At 48.9% G+C, this 26371-nt stretch overlaps 2 protein-coding genes across 7 annotated transcripts in view; both read left to right on the forward strand.

The window, feature by feature from the left end:
- Acrbp (acrosin binding protein) overlaps positions 1-7344 on the forward strand; it is a 13832-nt gene extending 6488 nt beyond the window's left edge. Inside the window, exons 7-10 of the mRNA XM_031383414.1 lie at positions 4889-5068; positions 5176-5343; positions 6488-6571; positions 7015-7344. Of these exons, the coding sequence (XP_031239274.1) occupies positions 4889-5068; positions 5176-5343; positions 6488-6571; positions 7015-7137 (555 nt within the window). The 3' untranslated portion in view covers positions 7138-7344. The remainder of the gene's footprint in view (positions 1-4888; positions 5069-5175; positions 5344-6487; positions 6572-7014) is intronic.
- A 3305-nt stretch (positions 7345-10649) lies between these two features.
- On the forward strand, positions 10650-25731 carry Lpar5 (lysophosphatidic acid receptor 5). 6 transcript variants are annotated; one of them, XM_031383418.1, is made up of 4 exons: positions 10650-10725; positions 13637-13770; positions 14379-14436; positions 23858-25731. In XM_031383418.1, the coding sequence occupies exon 4, from the start codon at positions 24042-24044 to the stop codon at positions 25194-25196; it is 1155 nt and encodes a 384-aa protein (XP_031239278.1). In that variant the 5' UTR covers positions 10650-10725; positions 13637-13770; positions 14379-14436; positions 23858-24041; the 3' UTR covers positions 25197-25731. The 6 variants fall into 6 exon arrangements, with proteins under 6 accessions (XP_031239278.1, XP_031239280.1, XP_031239277.1 ...); XM_031383417.1 differs by lacking the exon at positions 10650-10725 and adding an exon at positions 11071-11118; XM_031383419.1 differs by lacking the exons at positions 10650-10725; positions 14379-14436 and adding an exon at positions 11071-11118.
- The last annotated feature ends 640 nt before the right edge of the window (positions 25732-26371 follow it).

Below are 26371 nucleotides of genomic sequence, written 5' to 3' on the forward strand. Positions count from 1 at the left end.
GGAGGGGTAATCCATTCCTTTATCCCTGAAGGCTCTGGACCCTTTGTCATCCTGTCTGGATTAGGTTGTTGTAGTTTCCCATTGACTTTAATCACAAGTCTTGCTAACACCCTAAAGCAGTGGTTCTCAACGTGTGGGTTGTGACCCCTCTGGGGCTTGCATATGATATCCTGCATACCAGATATTTACATTACGATTCATAATAGTAGCAAAAGTATCATTATGAAGTAGCAATGAAAATAATTTTACGGTTGAGGGTCACCACAACATGGGGAACTGTGTTAAAGGGTCACTACATTTGGAAGGTTGGGAACCACTGCCCTCGAGGATCTCTGCTATCCAGACATAATCTTAGCTCCATTGTGAAGTTTCCCCTTGGTAGTCCAACCAGTCACCCTCCTAACAATTACCCTTTCTTAACCCGATGACTTGTATCATGACCCCAAAGTGACCACGGAGAGGTTGTAGCTTCCAATTAAGTGGAATGTTTGATGTGACTCCTGGCAGAAGTGCTCACCCTTGTGCAACCAAAACTTGTAGGCTAGCTGAGCAGAAAGTCCAAGGAACAGGATGAAAAACTGTCCCTAGGGGGTCACAGAGGTGATAGTGGGATTCTACCCTCATTTCCACTCCTTCAGTCCTGGACCATGAATCCTGGCTACAGAAAAAGCTACTGTATATTGGAGGATGACTGAGAACATATACAGTCTTCTGGGGAGCGCTACCCCAGCCCTCTCCACTATTCCTATCTACTTGATACTGTTACTGTCTTTAAAAAACCAAATCCAGCGGATTTCTGAGTTCAAGGCCAGCCTAGTCTACAGAGTGAGTTCCAGGACAGCCAGGGCTACACAGAGAAACCCTGTCTTGAAAAAACAAAAACAAAAAAACAAAAACAAAAACAAATCCACAGGCTGGAGTGATGGCTCAGAGGTTAAGAGTACTGGCTGCCCTTGCAAAGGACCCGGGTTTAATTCTAAACACCCATATGGTGGTTCATAACCACCTGCAACTCTAGTCCTGCTACATATGGGATATGAGGGGATCCTACACCCTCCAAGAGCACCAGGCACCCAAGTGGTAAACGGAAAGACATACATGCACACAGAACACTCATACACACAAAACAAAATTTAAAAAAAAGTCACTGGGCAGTGGTGGCGCATGCCTTTAATCCCAGCACTTGGGAGGCAGAGGCAGGCGGATTTCTGAGTTTGAGGCCAGCCTGGTCTACAGAGTGAGTTCCAGGACAGCCAGAAACCCTGTCTCAAAAAAACCAAAAACAAACAAACAAGCAAACAAAATGTAAAAAGTCCAGCTGCTTCAGAGTGGTGGGAACATGGTAAAACCAGTGGATTCCATGAGTGTAGTAGGTCCACTGGCCACTTGCTGGGCTGAGAAGTGAGAAGTTCCTTGATTGGAGGCAAAGCTGATGGAATACCATGATGGTGGATAAAGCATCCTGTAAGTCCATGGATGATAATCCCAGCAGAAGCATTATGTACCAGACAGGAAAATTCAGAAGTCAGGAAAACACACTGTACTTCCCCAATGCCACCTGCCACGAGACTGACAGCTGTCACCCAGGAGACTGGCGCCATAATTTATACCAGCGTCCTCTAGATAACCAGCTCCGAGCGTGAAGGTTTATAGATTGGGTAACATGATCCAGTCTGGGTAGTCCAGCCATGGTAGGTAGTACAAACACGAGCCGGGGTGTCTCGGCTGTCCCGACCAAGTACTGGAGCATGGAGGCTTCCTGAGTAGCAGCTGGCCTTCAATCCATGTTGGGAGCCCAACAAAGTGGGTTCTAATCTCAGTGAGGGAATGCAGCATTGACAGCAGCAGAGTAGATAGATTTGCTTGCATGAGTGAGGCAAGCAGGCAAAGAAACACAGCTTCTTTCCTTTTCCCATCTCCCTTTTATCTGTGCTACCATTTGACATTTAGGGTGGGTCTTCCTGATTGAAATAAGATGGTCAAGGAAATCCCTTACAGGACTGCCCTGTGGCTTTCTGTTGATTCTAGATGCAGTCTAGCTGACAGTCAAGACAACTATCACAGCACTTTGAAGGGTCTGTAAAAAGATTCTAGTCCCAACATCTCCTCTCTCACACTTAGCAACTTTTTTTTTTTTTTTTTTGAGACAGTCTTCTTGTGTGTAGTCTTGGCCAACCTGGAACTCTGTAGACCAGGCTGGCCTTGAACTCATGGAGATCCACCTGCCTCTGCCTCCTGAGTGCTGGGATTAAGGTGCCACCCCAAAGGCTTACCAGATGCAAGATACACTTTTAGCCGTGCGGTGGTGGGCACGCCTTTTTTTTTTTGTTTTTTTTTTTTGTTTTTCAAAACATGGTTTCTCTGCGTAGCCCTGGCTGTCCTGGAATTTACTCTGTAGACCAGGCTGGCCTCAAACTCAGAAATTCACCTGTCTCTGCCTCCCAAGTGCTGGGACTAAAGGCTTGCACCACCACTGCCCAGCCGGCGGGCACGCCTTTAAATCCCTGCACTTGGGAGGCTGAGGCAGGCGGATTTCTGAGTTCGAGACCATCCTGGTCAACAGAGTGAGTTCCAGGACAACCAGGGCTACACAGAGAAACCCTGTTTCGAAAAACCAAAAAAAAAAAAAAAAAAAAGATATACTTTAAGTGTTCCTCTGTTATCACTGTCATTGTCTGAGCCAAGGCCTCTGCTGCAGGGGCTGATTTGGAGCTCCTAGGTGCACTTAATCCTCTCTCAGTGTTGGTACTAATTAGCAGCCAAGTGTGCTGTACATACAGTTCCCTGTACATACAGTTGCCACATACAGTTCCCTGGTTTTGAAACAATACAGTTTAGCTAACAACCACTGAATACCAATCCACTATGCATTCACCTGTTTCTCTGACAAACACTGATAGGGTGCCAGCTATGTGCTAAATGCTTGGGATGCTAACAGTAGATTCCATGCTTGCTCTTGTGGAAACCAGTTGGGGAGAAAGAAGGAAAAACAAGGCTTGGGTGTGCTCCTTGGGAGTGTGTGCAGGGCCAGCGCGTGCTCCCTGGGGATAGTGTGCAGGGCCAGGGTATGCTCCCTGGGGAGAGTGTGCAAGGCTGGGGCATGCTCCCTGGGGAGAGTGTGCAAGGCTGGGGCATGCTCCCTGGGGAGAGTGTGCAGGGTCAGAGTGTGCTCCTCGGGAGAGTGTGCAAGGCCGGAGGGTACTTGGTGGGAGAGTGTGCAAGGCCAGAGTGTGCTTGGTGGGAGAGTGTGCAAGGCCAGAGTGTGCTCCTTGGGAGAGTGCTTGCATATCTGAGGTACTTGGCTTTGATACCTAGTGCTACAACCAACAGACCTGGACCTTGTGAGGAGATCAGCACTACGGAGGGGAGAAAGGAAAGTTCCAGGCAAGCATCCAGTGTCCTGAACAGGCCGCTCCCCATGACTGCAATGACCAGAGAATATTCTTAGGGAGACTGGAGTTTAAACTGAGACCTGAAGAGAGTTAACAAGGCAAAAGAAGAAGGGGCCCAGTGGCAGGTTCTTGGTAGAGAGAATAGTGTGCACAAAGACACTGCAGCAAGCAGGAATTAAAAGTTCACGGAGAGCTCACAATGAACATATTTTCTGGGCTGAAGGGGCTTGAGCCTGGTGCAGGAGGCTAATGCAGAGTCAGCAACATGATAAAAGGGTAGAGTTTTTTTAGACACATGTAAGTTCAGAGGTCATGGAGACTCAGGGTGGTATGGTTGGATGAGGGGACAGAGTCCATTTTTACTAAGCATGTAGTAACAGAAGACAGAGTCAAGAAAGATAGGGCACTAATGGGGAAGCCTGAATGTCCATTTAATGTTGCAGGAAAAGGAAAATCCATAAAGGGTTGGAGTCAGGGTCCTGCTGTTTTCTTCCTTGCCTGCTGCTTCGGGGCCAGCATGGGTTGCAAAGGAGCCATGCCCAGTTTCAGGCAGTACCTTGGGTGACAGTGGGCTCCCCTGAAGGCACGCTTGGCCAGATCTTTCTGGTTGGGCTGAGTGCCCAGCACTCATAGGAGAGACGGGTTTAACTCCATTCTGGTTGTGAGCCACCATGTGGTTGCCGGGGATTTGAACTCAGAACCTCAGGCAGAGCAGTCAGTGCTCTTACCCGCTGAGCCATCTCTCCAGGCCTGAGCAACGTTCCTAACCACATGGGACCTCACTCTGCTGAGTAAGTGCTAGTATCCTTTGATGGTACTTCCGGGATTAACAGTGTTTGTTTGCTGTTTCTGACTTTGACACAATGTGTCACCACATAGACTAGGCTGGGCTGGAACTCAGAGATCCACTTGCCAGTGCCTCCAGGGTTCTGGGATTAAAGATGTGTGCCATCATGCCTGGCTGGGTTTTTTATTTGTTTGTTTGTTTTCTAAAGAAAAGATCTCTGTAGGCCTAGCTGGCCCGGAACTTGAGGATTCTAAGCTCCTGATCCTCCTGCTTCTACCTGACTGCTTATCTCTTTTAGGCAGTGTCTGGCCAAGTAGCTCAGGCAGGTCTCAGTTTTATGACTGCTGGTCAGCACTGTCACCTCTGCAAATATTAGCACTGTTATTAATGAAATAGAGAACTAATTCCTCTCAGGTTCTTAAGCAAGGACGGTTACCTTCCCCCAGGTTAGATGCCTGTGAATTACTTGGTGAGGAGAAATTGGGACCTTGGGGAAGAGATCAGAGCTGGTAATAAAGATGTTTTGGTTGCCACTTGTAGATGAAGATTGCCTAGGAGTTGAATAACCAACCATCCAGAAAGGAGGGGGTGGGGGAGCCTAGCAAAAGGCCTTAGGGCAAAAACATCAACCGTCCTGCAGTATGTCCTGGAGGTTGGATGTAGGGACAGCCTGCAAAGACTCAGCCTCTCATTCAACCTCCTGTCCCAGGTCTGTGACAATCTTGGACGGCGACACACAGCTGCCTGTCCCCTCTGCGCATTCTGTTCCCTGAAGCTGGAGCAGTGCCACAGTGAAGCCAGCGTACTGCGCCAGAGGTGTGACGCTTCCCATAAGATACCCTTCATCAGCCCCTTGCTCTCAGCCCAGAGCATATCCACCGGCAACCAGGTACCTCAGCCGGAAAGCCTGCAGCAGGGTCCGCTGAAGGGGCTGTGGGAAGGGAGGAGGCCTGGGGGTGGAGAGGCCCGCGCCTCTCACGTGCCTCTGTTTCATAGGCGAGGATCTCAGATAAAGGTCGTTTTGTTGGGCTAGAAATGTACGGAGGGCTCAGCTCCGAGTTCTGGTGTAACCGGCTCGCCATGAAGGGCTGTGAAGATGACAGAGTCGCCAACTGGCTCAAGGCTGAGTTCCTTAGCTTCCAGGATGGGGACCTCCCCACGAAGGTCAGACCCTCTTCTTCAACCTTAGTCCCCTCAGCCATCCCCAGTTCTTTCTAGGTACTTGTTCTAAACAGCAGGGTCACATTCAACACAGCAGTAGAACACTGCCCAGTGAGAAAACTCTGGCCCTGGAGGGCAAGAGATGGAGACAGAGGTTCTAGCTGCAGCCTTGACAGCCATTTGCTGGTGGCTCTGCTCAAATCACTGCCCACTCCATCCCAAAGTTATTCTCACTGCTACAACCGACACTGCCCAACCCTGTGAACCTGCCTCCTTAACTCAGCCTGAAGCTGTCTTGCCAACGGATCCAGGGCTTTCCCTAACCAATATTATCAGCGCATTTCCCCTTACCCCCAAACTGCCTCCTCTGAGTAGTTAATCATCTACTGTTGCTGAGAGCTAGTCTCCAAGCCCACTCCACAGTTTGACAGTAGGCAGGGTCCACAAGGGAGTGATTGTCTACTGTCACACATCAGAGAGTCTCCTGCCCCTCCCCCTCACTCTTCATAGCTGGGTCACCTTCCTATGTTCTATACTCTGTTGCTCTCTGTCTCCCCACCCTCACGTGTGTGTGTGTGTGTGTGTGTGTATCTGTGTATGTCTGTGTGTATCTGTGTGTGTGTATCTATGTCTATATGTGTCTATGTGCATTTGTGTGTATGTCTGTGTGTATCTGTGTGTGTGTATCTATGTATGTGTCTATGTCTGTGTCTATGTCTGTATGTGTACCTGTCTACCTGTCTGTCTGTCTGTGTGTTGCTAGGAGTGGCACCAAGCACCTATGTGTGCTAAGCAAGCCCTTGGCCATTCATGTCCTGGACCCTTAAGCCTCTTCTTCTGCATCCCAGTAAACTGACCAATAGGACAGGCCCTCCTGGTTCCCTTACCTCCTGACTGCCTCCCAGGGATCCACCATGGAGGGTGGAAGAAGTAAAGAAAGCACAGTGGGGTGCCCCAGGGCAGGCCACCATTCCCCTAAGCCCCAGCTATGCCCTGTCCTCGCCCCCCCAGGGCAGGCCACCATTACCCCTAAGCCCCAGCTATGCCCTGCCTGTCCCCCCAGGATAGGCTGCCATTACCCTTAAACTAGACACCAGTGTCCTGGTCAGGATTTTGACGCTCTCTTTCCCTGGCTCTCCTGGTGTAGATTTGTGACACAAACTACATCCAGTACCCAAACTACTGTTCCTTCAAAAGCCAGCAGTGCTTGCTTAAAAACCAGAACAGAAAGGTGAGTCACTGACCCTGTCCACAGCTCGAGGCGGCCCCTTAGCGCCCCCCGGGAGGGCCTGTTCCGGGTCCTTCCCTTCCAGAAGCTAGGCTGTGGAAACAGTTCCCTGTCAGCTTTTCTGAGGCAGAGGCTCCATATGGTGCCTTCTCTTCCTAGCCTTAGGGTGAGACAGAGTTGCTCAGGGAGGCGTGGGCAGGGGCGGCTGGGACAGATTAAAGGGCCCTGAGGACCCAGAGGGAGAGCCGCAGTTGGCCTGAAAACTGGATAGCGAGTTTCGAGTTTCCGGCTGGCCTCCCAGCCTTGTGCAGTAGGTAGTCTAGGGTAAGGGGCTTCCTCTCTGAATCTAGGCCTTCTCCATCTGTATTCCTTTCTGCCCTCTTCCACTTGCCCCTGGCTCTGGCACCTCCTCACCTCGCCCTCCTGTATACGCTATCCCTTTGTAGATGTCCCGCATGAAGTGTATGCTGAATGAGAAGTACAACATACTGAGCCCTGCTAAGGGCGAGGAGGTGATCCTTCGATGGAGCCAAGAGTTTAACACTCTGGCTATAGGCCAGTTTGGATGAGCCGAGCTGTGCTGCCCCCACCCCAGCCCTACCTTTCTCCATCGCTCTCAGACTACATCTGTCAGTTGGCTTCCGGGTGCCCCTCACGGGCCTCCTGCCTGGCCCCTACTTGCATTTTCTTTGGGGTGGGAGAACAGTCCCAGAGAGGTGCATGATGGGAGCTCCGCAGGCCTTGAAGAATACCTTCAAATAAAATGTTTATCTGCAGCCCATGTGCTCTATTTAGTATGGTCCCCACCCTCACCACTGGCCCCTCCCTCCCTAGGGATCCACTTCCAGACCACCCACCACCCACCCCCACCACGCCCCCCCATCCCGTGTGATGTCTCCACATCAGTGAGAGAACTTCCTGGGAACAGCACCGAGGGAAGCACCCCCACAGCAGGCCTAAGCAGTCAAGGAGTTGCACCAAGAGGGCTGGGGCTGGCATCCGAGGGGTTGGGAGGCCATGAGGATGTTCAGGTCTACATCTCTGAAGCTCTGCGCTCTGTGTGTTCTCATGTAAATGGGGAATTTTCAAGGCCAAGGCCTGAAATTGTGTCAACCCCAGAAAAGTATGACATAGCCTGCCACTTCCCTCTGGTAGGAGGGAGGAAACCGAAACGACATCCTGGAGCTCGGAAGTCCATGATGATGACCCCTTTGGCCAGGTGGTCTCAGTGATAAAGCACCTCGAAGGGTTGCTTTGGCACTGCTCTTGGATCATTGGCACACTCACAGAGTAATGTGGAGAGGCCGCAGAGGTTTTTCTGTAGGCCAACAGTCATTGTCTCAAGGGTTCATTGCTGGGAAGGGACACCATTGACCAAGGCAACTCTTAGAAAGGACAACATTTAGTCAGAGCTGGCTTACAGTTTCAGAGGTTCAGTCCATCATGATCAAGGCAGGAAGCATGTCGGTGTTCAGGCAGACATGGTGCTGGAGGAGCTGAGAGTTCTATATATTGATCCAAAGGCAGCCAGGAAGAGACTCTGATTCTACACTGGGCAGAGCTTGAGTAGAGGAGAGCTCAAAGTCCACCCCTACAATGACACACTCCCTCCATCCAACAAGGCCACACCTCCTAATAGTACCACCCCCTGTGGACCAACCATTCAAACGCCTGCCCAGGAGTCTATGGGGGCCAAAGCTGTTCAAACCACCACAGTCATTAACAGCATTCTAACTCAAACAAAACAGTACTTGGGGTTTGGCTTTGGGGAGGTGTAGCTCACCAGGTAGCAGGCTTACCCAGTGTGGACAAGGCCCTGGATTCAGTCAGGCATGCATTCCATTCGGTGCATGCCTTTAATCCCAGACCTTGGGAAGTGGAGTCTAACAGATAAGAAATCCAAGGTCATCCTTAGCTGCATTGTTTAAGGTCAACTTGGGTTCCATGAGACCCTTTCTCTAAAGGGGCAGGAGGCTAATTGTGGGCAGCTAGAGAGATTGCTTAGCCAATAAAATCATTTACCAAGCATGACTGGTGTCTTAAGTCAAAAGCCCAGAACCGATGTAACAGGGGGAAGGTGAGAACAGACACCACGGTGTTGACACAAGTAAATGGCATTGTACACATCACACACACACACACACACACCTTCATAAAATTCTGTGTGATAGCATATGTTTATGGTCCCAGCACTTGAGTGGTACAGAGAAAACAGTCTGGTCTACGTGAGACCCTGTCTTTGTTTTGTTTTGTTTTTTCAAGACAGGGTTTCTCTGTGTAGCCCTGGCTGTCCCAGAACTCACTCTGTAGACCAGGCTGGCCTCAGATTCACAGAGATCTGAGTACCTCTGCCTCCCAAGTGCTAGGATTAAAAGTGTGTGCCACCACACCCAGCTGGAGACCCAGTCTTTTAAAAACAATTAGTCCAGGTATGGTGATGCACACCTTTCATCTCAGCACTGGGGAGGCAGAGGCAGAGCTCTGTGAGTTCCAGAGCTCTGCCTGGTCTACAGAGCAGTTTCCAGGTCAGCTAGAGCTAAGTAATAGAGAGACCATGGATGGGCAGAGAAATGGCTCAGAGGTTAAGGACACTTCCTACTCTTGCAGAAGACCCAGGTTTGGTTCCTGACACTCATGTTTGGTGAATCACAACCATCTTCTATAACTTCAGTTCCAGAAGATCGAATGCCATTGTCCTGCCTTCCCAAGACTGGCACGCACCTTGCACACAGACATCTTCAAACATACACACATCAAAATATTTTCAATTTCTTTTTTTTTTTTTTTTTTTTTTTTGGTTTTTTTGAGACAGGGTTTCTCTGTGTAGCCCTGGCTATCCTGGAGCTCACTTTGTAGACGAGGCTGGCCTCGAACTCAGAAATCCACCTGCCTCTGCCTCCCAAGTGCTGGGATTAAAGGCGTGCGCCACCACTGCCCAGCTCTATTTTTTATTTTAATTAAAATATAATTACTTAATCTCTCCCCTTCCTTGTCCCTCTCTCTGATTCCTCCCATGTCCCCTCCTAATTCCCTCTAAAATTTATGGCCTCTTTTTCTTTGACTGTTATTGTTTCACACACACACACACACACACACACACACACCAACCTGCTGAGTCCATTTAGCATTGCTTGTGTGCATTCAGTGTCAAGGGTTTGAGCTGTGCTTAGGCAATTATGGGGCTCATCCCTGGGAAAGACTAATTCTTCCTCTCCAGGTAGTCAGTAGTGAATGGCAGTTCTTTATCTAGAGGTGGGAGCTCTGGTGACCAGTCCACCTACTGGCGGTGTTACTGTTCAGCTCTTAATTTAGGCAGCCATGTCTGCAGAGGTACAGTGGGGGCTGCTTCCTGTCATTTCCACTTTCTGTTTCTCTGGTTCTTACAGTCCTTCTGCCCCTCTTCGGAGATGTTCCCCAAATCTGCAGGAGGTGTATTGTAGAGTACACCGGCAACAGTTGATCTTTGCATTGTGATTGTGGTTTTCTGTAGCATAAAATTCCTTTTAAGCCAGATGGCGGTGGCAGCATGCACCTTTAATCACAGCACTCGAGAGGCAAAGGCAGGAGGATGTCTGTAAGTTCAAGGCCAGCCTAGTCTACATAGTGAGTTCAAAGCTAGCCAGTGATACATAATGAGACCTGTTGAAACTTGCTCTAAACAGTAGACTCAGGGTGCACATAAGATCTTATATTCAATCACAAAAGAAAAAAATTACAGCTAGTATAATGCACCCTCTAGCCATCAGGAGTGATCAACCCACGGCTTATCACTCAGCAGAATATTCATGATGCATTTTGCCCAGGGTTGGCCAAACTCATTTAACCACAATACCTTTGTCAGCTACCTCCAAAAGACCTGTCTTTGCTCACTAATATGTATTGAAGGGCTATGCTCAGCCTAAAGAGCAGACAGAGACCACCAAAGGTTCCCTACCTTCAGGAGCTCCCAGCCTGAGGGAGACAGAGGGAGAGGAGGAAGCATCCAATCAGGCAACTGCTTTGATGGAGGAACTGGGTGTGTACTGGTAGGCAGGCAAGGAGAGAGAACACTTGGCAGAGGAATGGGCCCCAGGCAGGGGAAGCTACAACCACGAGCCACATGGGTTAGCCACCTAGCTAACCCAAGAGAGGAAGAGAGACAGGCAGGGAGGAGACAGGTGAGAACATCAAGGGGTGGGGGGTTGGGGGGAGAAAGGCGGTTAGTCATCAGGTATCAGTGGATGGGTGTGCCACAGAGAGTTCCCAGAAACTACATGTCTGTGAGCCATAGTTGCAGAGTTAGGAGACTGGGATTAAAGCTGGGTTTTCACCAGCTTTTAGAACTTGCTTCTCTGACCTGTTTGTGAAGGTATCTGTGGTCAAGGCTTTTCTCCTCTTTGACTCTGTGGGGTTGGGTGAATGCAGGAGCTGGGAGGGATGTCCTGAGATCTGTGAGGTGGGTGTGTCAGGCCCCGCCCAGGAGCAGGTCCTAGCAGTGAAGCTCAGCCCAGCCCAGAGTGTCAGCGGAAGCCGGCTTGGGGCAGCCTCAGAGGAAGAGCAACTGATCACAGGTATGGGGAGGTGACAAGTGGGGCTGGACCACGAGAAGTGGTGGACATTGGTGAGGATGGAGAATGTAGGTGGGCCATGGGCTCTGAGAAACCCTTTTAGATTCTGTGAGAAGGCAAACGGGGCTGCGCCATGGAGACCTTTCCATAGGGAGCCTGAAGAGGGCAGCCACATGCCTGAGACACCTGATGGGCCACCTTAGGGTCTTTACCTAAACCGTTAGGCTCCTGCTTTTGTGCTGACCCTGAGCTCCCAGAGGAGAGTTCTCTAAGGTCTGCTCCCCTCAAACCCACTCATCCTGTAGAGCCAGGTCCTGTTCTGGAAGACACGGAGCTGCTCTGAGTAAAATTGGCTAAAGGGCCTACTGGTAAAGATATCATACCCGGCTACCAAGCTGTGTTTTATTTGGTTATTTGGTGCTGGGGATGGAATGCTCTATATGCTAAGCACTTGCCCTACCACTGAGTGTCCTTTTAATTTTTGAGATGGAGCAGAGGCTAGCCTCAAAATCTGTATGTAGCCAAGGAGCACCTTGAATTCCTGAACCCTCTTCCTGGAGTCCTGGGGTCACAGGTATGGAGCACCACATCAGGTTTATGCAAGTGCTAGAGGTTAAACCTAGGTCATGCTAGGCAAGCATTCTACCCACTGAGCTGAATCCCCAGTCTCCTGACCCTTTCGGATGAATGAGGTCTCATTATGCTTTCTAGGTCTTAACCTCAAAGGACCCCCCTATCCCATCAGCTTTCCTGATAGTTCAAACTATACATATGAGCCACGACGCTCAGATCTATTTAATCTATTTTTGACTGTGCTAGAGATTAAACCCTTGAGAATGCTAGGAAGCATTCTGCCACTGAGCCATCCTACCCTGACCTTTCCAGGTATATTTTAGTGGGTCTTGGAGAAGCACTGCCACAACCTGAATGTAACAGAAGGTTGTCAGGCTGCGTGGTCTCTCTATCCCCATGGCTTTGACAGAATAGCTCATGAGTAACTAGGAGAGGAAATGAGCCATTGTGCATATTTGGGAATCCATGGAAGGCTGTCTGGGACTTTTGCCATACCGATGCAGGCCACTGCCTGCCTACCACCTATGGTTATGGGCGCTCAATGATAAGGGAGGGACACATAGACTTCTACTTCTAAAACTCTTCGCTTATGGTAAACTGAAGTCATAGCCCTCGGGGTGGGGGGGGGAGGGAGGGGGGAGGGAAACTGTGACAGTGACCCCTCACTTCCCAAACAGCAAGAGTCACTAGCAGTCAGCTCAGTCTGTGCTGTCTGATGTCGTTAGTTCTCCCTACCCTGCTGTTCTCAGTGTGTACCCCACTGACACAGAGACCTTTTTTTGTCCAGGAGCATTAATAATAATAATAATAATAATAATAATAATAATAATAATAATAATAATAATAATAGCAGCCAAGGAGGAGATAGCAGAAAAGGGGAGAACTGTTGGGAATATTGATGTAGCTGAGAGACCAAGTATTCGCCTGGTGTGCACAAGGCTCTGGGTTCACCCCTAGCATGAAAACATAAAAGGGTGTGGACCTCTGAGGCTGGTGGTATGATGGAAGTTCAGAGTAAGGTCACCCAGCCTAAAAGGCTCCAGGAGATTATTCAGAAGGGGCAGAACCTGTCAAGCCTGAAGCAAGGGTAGGACACACATAGGGCGCAGCTCAGCACTCGGCTGGGCCTATGGCAGTGACTTTTATTTTTTTGGTTGGAACTTTATTTCCTGTTTTTCCAGCTTTGGAAGGTAGGGTGGAGAGAGAGGTGGGTAAGCTGTCATCTACACATCAAGGGAACTAACTACACATCTACACTGAGCTCTGGGACGCTTTCCCACACAAGCATTTTGAAGGATGAGCATATTGCCAGCACTCCTGGAGCCTGAGGCAGGAGATTTGTCATGAATTCCAAGTCAGCAAGAGATCTCTGAAACCCTGTCTCAAGGAGGAAGAGAGAAGTGGGAGAGGAGAGGGAAGGCTCCCTGGAGAGAGCCGGCCAGGCACAGGGAAGGGAATTGCTGTGCACAAGAGCGAGACAGGAGGCTGAGGGTGATGTTGGAAGTCATGACGAGAAAGGCTCTGGTGTGGAGAGGCTGAAATCAAAATTTTGGTCAGAAGCAGGGCAGCCTTGGTCAGGAAGATGACCCCATGACTAAACAGGGATACCTGGGCCAGAAATCACAGATGGCTATCTTTGCTACCTGGGGCATAGGAAGCCTCTAGTCTCTTTCTGGTTACCCCAGAGACTCTGTCTCCCTCTAGGCTGGGCAATCTCACTCTAAATTCCCCAGAGCACAGACCTTCCCATCTTTCCTTGCCGCCAGTCTCAGGGGAAGCTGACTGGCAAGAAAGGTCCAGAACACAACTTTTTGTTTAGAAAGTCTTACCATATAATTAACTCTGCTGCCTTGAACTCACTATGTAGAAAAATGTGCACCACCACCCTGGGCATGCATTTATTTATTTATTTATTTATTTATTTATTTATTTATTTATTTATACATAGATTTCTTGCATGGTCTGAACTTGGCTGTGGAGACCAGCCCTGGAACTGATCTTCTAGCTTTCTGCCTCCCAAGTGCTGGCATTACAGGTGTATACCAGCTCCCCTGAGGCTGGGACAAAACTAACAAGTCAAAGGTATGGCTCTCAGTGTACCTAGTACGTACCCGTGGGGCCCTGTAGGGAGCTTAGCGGATGGGTATGATGTCATTCTTACACCCGAGCCTGTCAGGGGGAAGGTGGACCTGCTCAGCATCCCTCGAACAGAAACAGAGGAACTAAGTCTAACTAACAACTTAGGCACTTAAAAACTATTTCTTGTGTTTCTTGTGTTTTTGGCTGAGAAAAGACCTGAGGCTATCCCAGAGGTAGTTATAGGCACAAAGACCTGAGTTTTGGCCCCATGGAGTAGGCAGGTGGGTGTGGATTGGTAACAAAAGGCACAAAGCAAGGCATTTGGGGTGTGTGTGTGTGTGTGTGTGTGTGTGTGTGTGTGTGGTAAGGGAGGGGGGACACAGAGCCCGGGTGGTGGCAGACGGACCTTCCCATCTTCATTACTGTGAGTCCTTTGCAGCAATCTTCTGCATTATTGGCTGCATGCTGGAGAGGGTGGCTCCACCGGGCAGAGCATGGGGAACAGTGTGCAGGACAGACCATGAGTTAGCCTCCTGCCTACTTTACATTTGGTTCTTACTTCCTGCCTGTGGTAGAAAGTAGCCCTGCCCCTGCTCCCTTATCTCACTTAGGAGCAGCACCTGGCCCAGCTCAGAGGGCAACTGGACAGATTCCAGAAGTCCCAAGAAGGTAAGGAACACAGCCCCCAGATGTGCACATGGGAACTCAAAGATAGAGACACCTTAAGCAATTGGTCCAGTGTGGGGGGCAGGAGTGTGTATGTGTGCAAAGCTTCGGGCTTCTGGTTCCTCTGTGGTGTCTGTGGTATCTTTGGCTTTCTGGGCCTGTGGCCTGAGATATTCTTGCATATATCTGTATGAGCATGTGCAGATGAAAGAACCTGGTTCTATGTACATCTGTGCAACGTTTTCCCCTAAGGCAGGGAATGTGGTTACTCCTCCTTCTCTGGCCCATGTGGCTCTGCACATGTGCATGTACCCAGGCCCTGATTTGTATGCTAATGTATGCATGCCTTTGTGTGTCTATGCATGAAAATGTGTGTCATGGTGTGCTTGTGTGAAATCAGTGTCCCTGTTACTAGGCCTGTGTGGCCCTCCTCCTAGCTGGTGAAGTGAAACTCCAGTGTTTCTTCTTTTTGGAGGTAGCAGCTACTTGATTTTTTTCCCCTATCTTCCTCAAAACCTAGCCTCTTCGTCAAGGCAGAACTGGGAGGAGCGTCCGTGCTACCTCTCTCCCACCTACACGCCTCCTTCCATTTCTCCTTTGCCTCCTCTTTGGCAGTCCCCCCCCCACCCCCCCGGGCCTTGCCATCTGGCCTGGCACTGGGCCCATACAGCTCCAGAGCCAGAAGCCCAGAGCTCAGGGAAGGAGGGGATCAGGGTAAGGGACCAGGAGGGAGGAGCCTGGCAGCTTGGTCTTTCTCCCTGCTGGAAAGAGGTGGCTTTTTCACAAACAGGCTCCACTGTAAAGAAACCCAAAAACTTCTCTTTGAAATAGGGTAACGAGACTGTCACAGGTTCCTTCTCTGGAGGATCCTGAGATTCACCTTTAAGTAACTGCTCAAAGACTGCATTTTTGTCTGCAAACCTCGTAACTTGTTTTTAGCAGAAAGGTTTGACATTCTTGCAAAAGAATGGATTCCTGCACTCAGTGTCTAGATGTTCTTCCTAATTGCAAGGAGTTATTGATTTTATAAAGAAGGGTTAAAAATAAGATCTTGCTGTTTTACTTATAAACTGTTTTCAAAAATACATTTTGGAAAATTTTATTTTTATTTATTATTTTATATGCCTTGGTGTTTTGCCTGCATGCATGTCTGTGTGAGGGTGTTGGATCCTTTGGAACTGGGGTTATAGACAGTTGTGAGCTTCCATGTGGGTGCTGGGAATTGAACCATGGTCTCTTGGAAGAGCACCCTGCTTTCCCAAGCTGAGAAGAGCTGAGCCATCTCTCCAGTCCCATTAATTTTTTTACATATTTTAAAAGATTTATTTATTATTATAATTAAGTACACTATAGCTGTCTTTAGACACCCCAGAAGAGGGCGTCAGATCTCATTACAGATGGTTGTGAGCCACCATGTGGTTGCTGGGATTTGAACTCAGAACCTTCGGAAGAGCAGTCAGTGCTCTTACCCACTGAGCCATCTTGCCAGCCCCCCATTAATTTTTTTTTAAAAAATAATGTATACGCATGTGTCTTTCTGTCTGTGGGTCTGTTCAGGTGTCCAAGGGGAGCAGAGAGAGGAGTTGTAGTCCCTGGAGCTGAAATTCCAGGTTGTGGGCCAGCTGACATGAGTGCCAGGACGTAACTCCAGCCGCCTGCAGGAGCAATACTCGCTCTGTCCCGCCATCTCTCCAGCCCCTTTACTGAAACTGTAACTCGAGTGTTTTCCATATGGCCTGTTCAGAGAGCTGGTGTCCTGTGAGTCAGTAATGGAGCAGAGGCAGAAGTGTGGGAAACAGTTAGGTAGTCCCAGGAAGACAAAGAATGGGCTAATAATTTGTTGGATAGAAACCATTTTCCTTCCAAGTAACCAAAGAGATTCCCTCGGGGGACCTAGGTGCAGGGACTGGTGTGTGTCTAAGACTGTGATCTTCACCCTGGGGCTTTACCATCTAGTTAAGGGAAAGGATACCTACACAAAACAGCTAATGGATTAAAAGCACTTAAGTGCACCAAGCTACAAGGCCTTTTCCGTTTTGAAACCAGGTGTCCCTTTGGGCTTAGGCTGGCACTCACTGCTGGGCTCCTCTTATCTCAGCCTCCTGAGTAACTGGGACTTGAGGAATGCACTACAGCTCCTGGCTTGAGTGCTTAAGTACATAGAATGAACACTGTGAGGAGGCCTATCTGTGAACGTGGGAAAGAGAGGCAGGTGTTTGCTGCCAGTGTTCAGAGGGGATTAAAAAGGAAGTGGGTTATGGGAATGCATGTCAATTGGACAAATGAGGAAGTAAAGCAAGCAGACCAAGGGTATAGATTTCATACGGGCAATTCTAAAAGAACAGGTGCCCCGTGCGGCACCCACCCACAGGCCCTCCTGTTCATTTTTGTTGGGAGCAGCAATGTACAGTGTGGACTTTGGAACTAGGCAGCCCTAGATTTGGGTCCTGCCTTCGTCCCTCAGGGAGCAGTTCTCCTGCTTTGCTTTGCTTTCCTATAACAATGGCAATAAACACCTGCCTCAAAGCACTGTGGGAAGGAGTAGAGACCACACACATAGCATAGCATAGCATAGCATAGCATAGCATAGCACAGCATAGCAGAGCAGAGCATAGCATGGCTGGGGTAGGGTGATCGATAGCTGTCATTTCCCACTCCACAGGTACTGGTGCAGATGCTGAGGTCACAGAGATGAAGGAGCCACCTTCTCAAGCTTCCCCCTTCCAGGGCTCACAGTCTAACGAGAGGGGCTAAGAAGGAGCTGTCACCATCCATGTAGGAACAGCTGAGATAGCTGTGTACCCCAAACCCTGGGCAGCACAAAGAAAGGAGTTAGACTACCCCTGCCCTGCTGAGGAAGACAGAGCCAGGGAAGGGGTCACCAGCCTCATGGAAAATGACTGGGCTTGTCAGGTGAAGAATGGCAGAAAGAACATTCCAGGTTGAAGAAATGCCAGCCGCAAAGAGGCCTGAAAGCACAAGGTGTGTGCAGAGCCTGCTGGCTTGCTGTAAGTGGGGCAGAGAGACTTGGGGTGAGGGGTGATACCTTTGCTCTCAGCATGCCTGCGTCTTATTTGGCGCTAGCATCTCCGCGTCTGTGCCGAGTTGGTTCCCAGACTTCTTCAGATGCCAACATTTCTGGAGGCATAAATCCTACACATATCGTCCTATACCCCTTAAGGCTTTAAGCCCAGGCTAGGTTCTACCTACCAGTAATCCCAGCACATGGGAGATGGGTGCTGGAGGCTCAGGGTTCAAAGCTACCCTTGGCAGCTTTATTTTAGGGTAGTTTAGTAGGTCACCTGAGACCCTGTGTCATCCTTGTCTCCACCCAAATCATCTATCTCTAGGTTGCTTAGAACCTATATAATACAAAGTAAACAGATTTTTGTTGTTGTCTTTTTTTTGTTTTGATTTTTCGAGACCGGGTTTCTCTGTGTAGCCCTGGCTGTCCTGGAACTCACTGTGTAGACCAGGCTGGCCTCGAACTTAGAAATCAGCCTGCCTCTGCCTCCCAAGTGCTGGGATTAAAGGCGTGTGCCACCACTGCCTGGCTTGTTGTTGTCTTTATTCCATTTTCTCTCTCTCTTTCTGTGTGTGTGTGTGTGTGTGTGTGTGTGTGTGTGTGTGTGTGTGTGTGTGTATTCATGTTGGTGGGCTCTGAGCCATCCTACTATATTTGTGTTTTGAAAAAAGGGTTTTCCACCAGGCAGTGGTGTCTGTCGCACGCCTTTAATCCCAGCATTTGGGAGAGGCAGAGGCAGGTGGATTTCTGAGTTTGAGGCCAGCCTGGCCTACAGAGTGAGTTCTAAGACAGCCAGGGCTACACAGAGAAACCCTGTCTCGAAAAAAAAAAAAAAAGAAGAAGAAGAAGAAAAAAGGGTTTTCCTGTAGAAGCCTAGTCTACTGTCCTGCCTCACTCAGCCTCTGGAATCCCAAGCCTATGCCCCACACCCTGCTTTTTTTTTTAAAGAGTCATTTTTATTTTATGTGTAGAGATGTTTTGCCTGCATGTATGACTGTGCACCACATGTGTGCAGTGCCCATGGAAAACAGAAAGGGCACTGGATACCTTGGAACTAGAGTTACAGACAGTTATAGACAATTGCCACATAGGTGCTAGCAATTGAACCCGGGATCTCTTGAAAAGCATGGAGTACTACTTTTTTTTTTTTTTTTTTATAAAAAAGGGTTTTATTTATTTATTTTATACATATATGTACTCTATTTGTATATATGCCTGCTTACCAGAAGATCCCATTACAGATGGTTGTAAGCTATCATGTTGCTGGGATTTGAACTCAGGACCTTGAGAAGAACAGATAGTGCGCTTAACCACTGAGCCATCTCTCCAGCTCTTAAGTACCTTTTTTAAAAAGGGTTTTGTTGGTTGTTGTTGTTGTTGTTTTGTTTTAGACAGGGTCTCTGAATGTAGCCCCACTGTCCTGGAACTTGTCGTGTAGACCAGTCTGGCCTTGAATGTACCAATATAGGGTCTTCCTCCTTAGCTCAGGCTGAACTTGAATTTGGGATTTTTGTGCCTCAGTTTCCTGAGTTCTGCCAGACCTTGTAAATAGATCCATACTGTACTTTTTGAGGGAATACTGACAAGAAAGCATCTATATGTGTGTTTTTAGCCCTCAGGGTGCAGGGGGAATCCGATCGCAGCATGGCAAGCAGCGGAATCTAGGCTGTCTCTCTGGTTGGTATTGCTTTTGAGACAATCTCCATCTGTAACCTAGGCTGAACTCTAGGCATCTTCCTTAGCGCTGGGATTACAGGTGTGAAGCATCATACCTGGCCTTTGGTTGAGACAGGGTCCCATGTAGCCCACCCAAGCTGGCCTCTGCCCTTCAAGTGCTGTGGTTACAGGCAGGGTCACCATGTCTAGCTCAGATGCAATATTGTCTCCCCCCACCCCTCTCCAGAGCCTCACATTCTGTAATCAAAGCTGGCTTCAATTTCCTTCTTGTTTAGCTTCTGAAAACAATTTTAGACTTATTCCTTAATTTTTATGTGTTTTGCCTGCATGCATGTATGTATGTGTGCCATGTGTGCACCGGGTATCCATGAACCCCAGAAGAGGGCACTAGATCCCCCTGAAACTGGAGTTGTAATCCCATTATGTGGTGCTAGAACCCACATCCTCTGCAAGAGCAGCAAGTGCTCTCAACCACAGAGCCATTTCTGTAGCTCCTGCTTTTAGCCTTTCCGTGCTGGGACTACAGACATCTGCTACTAAGCCTGACTTAGGATCCATTTTTTTGTTTGTTTGTTTGGTTGGTTGGTTTTTTGAAGACAGATCTAACTATATAGCTTTGGCTCGTCTAGAACTTGCTATGTAGATGAAGCTGGATTCGAACTCACAGAGATGCTGCATCTGCCTACCAAGTGTGCCACCATGCCTGGCCAGATGCAGATTTTAAAAATTTTTTTTTTGTTTGAGGTTGGTTGAATGAATATTGAAGGCAAGAAACCCACACATGGAGGGCTGACTGTAGTTCCGTCATCTAAATTGGTATTTTTATGGAGGAAATATTCATTCCATTTTAACTGGTTTACAATGCTTGCTATAAATCTTGAGAAGCTGGTTGCTAAAGGAAGAACAACAACAACAAAAAACCCCATCAATTTGATACAATCAAGCTTACCACTTAGTTCCATAAGCTAATTTATTAGCTGGGAATAAAACCTAGGCTTTGACTATGTAGGCAAGTAGTTTATCACTGAGTCACAGCCATGTCCTAATGCAAGAATTTCAGTAGTGCCTTTATCTATCTATATTGATCTATCTATCTATCTATCTATCTATCTATCTATCTATTTTCTGTTTGTTTTTGTTTTTCGAGACAGGGTTTCTCTGTATAGCCCTGGATATCCTGGAACTCACTCTGTAGACCAGGCTGGCCTCGAACTCAGAAATCCACCTGCCTCTGCCTCCCGAGTGCTGGGATTAAAGGCATGCACCAACACCGCCCGGCTCTATCTATCTGTTTTCAAGACAGGGTTTCTCTGTATAGTTGTAGCTGTCCTGCTACTCTCTCTGTAGACCAGGCTGGCCTTGAACACACAGAGATTCTCCTGCCTCTGCCTTCCGAGTGCTGGGATTAAAGGCATGCCTTTTAATAGAAAACTTTTTTTATCTTTTTGGTTTTTTCGAGACAGGGTTTCTCTGTGTAGCCCTGGCTGTCCTGGAACTCAACTTTGTAGACCAGGCTGGCCTTGAACTCAGAAATCCGCCTGCCTCTGCCTTCCAAGTGCTGGGATTAAAGGCATGCGCCACCACCGCACACCAATAGAAAGCTTTTATTTCATGTATGTATACAAGCATACATGTGTCACTGAACGTGGTTAAGTCAGACAGCTCTCAAGAGTTAGTTCTCTCCTGCCACTTTATGGGAGCCTAGAATCCCACTCAGGAGGTCAGGCCTGGGGACAAGGTTCTTCCACCCACTGAACCATCTCACCAGCCCTTTTGAAAACAATTAGTGTTTTGTTTTTGCATATGGGTGTTTTGTCTGCATGTTTATCTGTATGCCGGACAGCATGGGATCCCATGGGACTACAGTGATAGATGGTTGTGAGCTGCCATGTGGGTGCTGGGAATCGAACTCAAGAACAGCAGCCAGTGCTCTTAACTGCTGAGCCATCTCTCCAGTCCTCGATTAGTATTTTGGAGATAATGACTCAAAATCTGAGACAACTCCTTTCCCTAGGATGCCATGTAGATACCTCTGCCTACAGCAATAGTATTCAGTGGTCACATAGAAATAACCCGTCTACTCGGAGGTGACTGATAAGCAAAGTGTCGTGTCCCCATTCTGTCGCACAGGCCGGGTTTGTAGCTGGTGGCAGAGAGCAAGCTTAGCATTAGTCTGTCTGCTGGAGACGGGGTCTCATGCAGTTCAGACTGGCCTCGAACTTCTACGCAGGTGAAGATGATCGTGAATTCCTGTTCCTCCTGCCTCCGCTTCCAAACGCTAGATTGCAGATGTGTACATCACATGTGGATATTCTTAGGGTTTATAAGGCTCTGAGTTCCACCCCTTACCGGCACTGAAAAAAAAAAATCTATCACACATTATAATATGAATGGATGAATGGAAGAAAGAGTGGGTCTTGGAAACAGGAGGCTAGGGGGAAATAAGTCAGGCACTGGGCAAACGCTATCACTCCATTTCCACTCGGCATCTAGAACAGAACTCAGAGACAGAAAGCAGAAGAGAGGTTACCAGAGGCTGGGGAAGGGGTGCCACAGGCAGTGTTGCTTCATGAGCATAGCACTGTTTAACATAATAAAACACTCTATTTCTGGACATGATTTGTGGTGAGAATTATGTATTAATGATATGGAGTTATTAGACTCTCTAAAAGTGATATAAGGGGCTAGAGGAATGGCTCAGCAGCTTAGCGTACTTGCTACTCTCCCAGAGAACCCAGGTTTTCCCCAGTATTTGTGTCTGGTGTCTCACAACTGTTGATAACTCCAGCTCCCAGGGGGACCCTGGATTCTAGCCTCAGGCACTATACTCCTGCAAACGAACACATACCCAGACACGCAAACGTACATAACTCAAACAATAATAACAAAGTCCTGGAGCGCTGGGTGCACACCTTCAATCCTAGTGCTCAGGGGCGCAGAGGATCTCTTTGAGTTTGAGGCCAGCCTGGTCTACATACTGAGTTCTAGACCAGATAGGGCTACTCTGAGAAATTCTGTTCTAGGACAGTTAGATCTACACAAAGAGACCCTGTATTGAATAACACAAAACAAACAAAACAACAGCAACATCAGCAGCAACAACAATAATAGAGATGGATCAGAGGTTAAGAACATTTGTTGCTCTTACAGAGGACCATGGTTCGGGTCCTAGCACCCCCATGGCTGCTCACAAGCTCTGTTACTCCAGTTCTAAGGCATCTGGTGCCCTCTCTGGCCTCCAAAGGCACCAGGCACATATATGATGCATGATCAAGCAAAATACTCCTAAACATAAAATTTTTAAAAATAAGTATTTTAAAACAAAATATCTTTTAAAATTAAAATAAGTAAAAATGATGTTAGAGATGGGTGCCGTGGGAGAGTAAAAACAGAGCTGAGGATGTAACCCTAGCACTTGGGAGGTTAGAGCAGGAGGCTCGGGAGTTCAAGGCCAACCTCAACTACATAGCAAGTGTGATATCAGCCTAGGTTATATGAGACTGTCTAAAAATAGAATGGCACAGAGTAAATTATATTCATTCTAACATATACACAGATTGTACTTGAGGCAGGGATAGAGAGGTAGCCCCTGCGCAGCTTCCTGCACGATGTAGATTGTCTGCCTCTTAGCTGTCCTTGGAATGCTATTCGGTTTCTCATAGTGAGTGCCCCAAGGTTTAGTAAGGAGGTTTACACAGGAGACACCCGGAGAAGCTCTGCCAAGGCAGTGGCTCTCAACCTGTAGGTTGAGCAAGACCCCTGTATATCAGATAGCCTACACATCAGATAGTTACTTTATGATTCATAACAGTAGCAAGATTACAGTTATAAAGTAGCAATAAAATTCTATGGGGGGAGAGGTCACCACAACTTGAGGAACTGTATTAAAGAGTTACAGCATTAGGGAAGCTGAGAATCACTGCCTTGAGGCCTTCCGGCACCTTTCTGACTGGAATGCTAAAGTGTCCTTACTGTGCCTCTGGCCAAGACTGAGGGCAAGTGCCTTAGAGTTACTCCAATACATGCTTAGTCACACTTTAGAGATGAAGAGGTGGGGGGTTAGGTCACTCCAGCTGAATGCAGCTGGGTCTCTCTGAGCAAGCCCAGCCCACAAAGGAGAAGGTGAATAGGATGAACAGGACTGGCATCTTGTACTGGACTTGAGAGTCTGAACTTTATTCCTTAGATAAGGCTGCTGACCCACCCCAGGCCTGGAGGAAGTGCTCCACAGCCTTCCCCACTAGGCAGACCTCTTTGTGGTGTTTGTTGTTAGTCTTCCTCTAATGGAGTGTGAGGCTGGTGGGTGGGACAAGGCCTTTGTTTTGTTCATTACTGTGGACAGGCTGGAACCTGGTAAGGTTTCAGTAAAGATTTATGGGAAGGCAAGCAGGCCTTTTGTAAGAACAACCATCTTAATCTTAATGTCCAAACAATGTCTTGAAGTAGATGCTAACTCAAAACGCCTTCACACTCACCCAGATAAGGAAAGTGAAATTCAGAGCAAATCACGGCTCTGAGGCCACAAAGGTAGGCAAGTGGCAAAGCCAGGACTGTGCGTAGCCTGACTGGAGTCCTTGACTGCAGGACCTGGGATGGGGAAAGATGGCGTCCTGAAGAGCCTTTGAGGCGTAGAAAGGACTCAGGAGGCCAGGGGTCAGCTAAGTGTTTAGACTATGGTTCTGTTTCTCTTATCTTTACTTTTGGCTTGCCTTCCCACTCCAGGTTTTCACTGCTGAAGAAGTTGCAGCAGCACCAAGGGCTTCCAGCCTAGGTCAGTCATTTGCCCTTGAGGTCACAGACCACGCGCCTATGTCTTGCCTCTGCTTGCCTGGGGACAGACTCTCTATAGCCACCAGGCTAACACCCTGGAGGTGAAAGCCATGCTCTGACCTTGGTGTTCCCTAGGATGCCTCAGACTAGTTTCTCTTCCCACCTGGACACGATGTTTGCCAATTCTTCAGCCAACACCTCTTCTACCGACAGCTCTATGCCCCAATGCCGTGACTATCGAAGTACACATCATTTGCATATGGTGGTCTACAGCCTGGTGTTGGTGACCGGTCTCCCACTCAACGCTCTGGCCCTCTGGGTCTTCCTGCGTGTACTGCGCGTACACTCGGTGGTGAGCGTGTACATGTGCAACCTGGCAGCCAGCGACTTGCTCTTCACCCTGTCACTTCCCCTGCGCCTCTCCTACTACGCAAGGCACCACTGGCCCTTTCCAGGCTTCCTGTGCCAGACGTCGGGCGCCATCTTCCAGATCAACATGTACGGCAGCTGTATCTTTCTGATGCTCATCAACGTGGACCGCTATGCGGCCATCGTGCACCCGCTGAGACTGCGCCACCTACGGCGGCCCCTCGTGGCACGGCGCCTCTGCCTGGGCGTGTGGGCTCTCATCCTGCTGTTCGCCGTGCCCACCGCCCGCGTGCACAGACCATCCAACTGCAAGTACGAGAACGAGACCCTGAGCCTGTGCTTCGAGAGCTTCAGCGATGACCTGTGGAGGGGCTGGCTGCTGCCACTCCTATTGCTAGCTGAGACACTGGGCTTTCTGCTGCCCCTGGCGGCTGTCGTCTATTCGTCGGGCAGGGTCTTCTGGACCCTGGCAAGGCCCGACGCCACTCAGAGCCTACGGCGCCGGAAGACCGTGCGCCTCCTGCTGGCCAACCTCATCATCTTCCTGCTGTGCTTCGTGCCCTACAACTCCACGCTGGCAGTTTATGGCTTGCTGCGGGCCAACTTGGTGGAGAACAACCTTCAGGACCGCAATCAGGTGCGCGGGGTGCTGATGATAATGGTGCTGCTGGCCGGCGCCAACTGCGTGCTGGATCCGCTGGTTTACTACTTCAGTGCCGAGGGTTTTCGTAATACTCTTCGCAACCTGAGCGCCCCGCTCCATTCCAAGACTTTGGCTACCAATGGGGCTAGAGGCGCGCTCACAGAACCACCCTCAGAAAGCACCCAAAACACTGGGCAGGATGCCACCAGTCAGGGTCTACTCCAGCCTGCCAATCTGGGTACACCCATGGACAACTGCCCCCAGGATTCAGCCCTCTGAAAGGACGCAGTCATAGTGTTCGAAGTCTTGTGCCTCTCTCAAAGGCTTAGGGTGTACATTTGAGGGATGTGGGCTGGGTACCTGGACTTTGAAGTAACTCCAGCTCTAGCGTGCAGAAGGGAACAAGTGCATAGGAAAGGAAGGGTGCTGCCACTGACGGCTTTAGCCTCTGAATATCACACACAGGAACCCTGCTCCAGTATGTAGGAAGCCAAGCAGTGAGCACCCGCATAGCTAAGAGCTGGTACATGGAGCAGAAGATGGACCTCCTGGATTTAGGTCAGCAGTCTGAGAGCTAAAGATTCACTGACTTTGGTGAATCAACTACACAGACGTTCATCTGTCGTCTTCAAAAATAAAACTCGGGGCTGGTGGTGGAACCGAGAACCCACAGCCCGCACATACTGGGCCAGCACATTCCTACTGAACCGTATTCCCAGCCCTACCTGCCGATTTCTGTGATGGCCACCGTGCCACCAGCCCTGGCTTCCCTGCTCAGCTGGGAGGTGTAACATAAAAGTTTATTTGCTATGGACCAAATAGTTCTGACCCATTTCGAGACTTATAACTACTTAGACTTGACACCTGGCATGAGGTGGTTGGGGCAGGGCAGAGCTGTGCGAGGAGTCCCTCTCACTTGCTAGTTCTTGGTTCCTTTTCTAGGTCATCCTTTTCCCTTCTATAGCTCTCAGGGCCTCTTCCATCCTGGGTCTTTAATATTCAGTCTCACTTCCCTCTCTCTCCTTCCCCCTTCCCCGCCCCTGACCCCCACTACTTAAGTAGACTGAACTTAGTATGTAGCAGAGTCTGGCCTTGAACTCTCTTTTTTTTTTTTTTTTGGTTTTTCCAGACAGGGTTTCTCTGTATAGCCCTGGCTGTCCTGGAACTCACTCTGTAGACCAGGCTGGCCTCGAACTCAGAAATCCGCCTGCCACTGCCTCCCAAGTGCTGGGACTAAAGGTGTGTGCCACCACTGCCCAGCTCTCTTTTTGGTTTTCACTATGTAGTTCTTGATGTCCTGAAACTCATTCTGTACAGTAGGCTGTCCTTGAACTCACAGAGATCTGCTGGCCTCAGCCTCCTAAATGCTGGGATTAAAGGCATCTAACATAAAGACAGACTTTGGACTTTTGTGGTTTTTGTTTTGTTTTTTCAAGACAGGGTTTGAGTTTGTG

The sequence above is a fragment of the Mastomys coucha genome, unplaced genomic scaffold, assembly GCF_008632895.1.
Source record: "Mastomys coucha isolate ucsf_1 unplaced genomic scaffold, UCSF_Mcou_1 pScaffold20, whole genome shotgun sequence".
Taxonomy (NCBI): Eukaryota; Metazoa; Chordata; class Mammalia; order Rodentia; family Muridae; genus Mastomys; species Mastomys coucha.

Bases quoted from the DNA above. Each gene is read 5' to 3' on its own strand.
- Lpar5 (XM_031383418.1), top strand. From the start codon at position 24,042: ATGCCTCAGACTAGTTTCTCTTCCCACCTGGACACGATGTTTGCCAAT.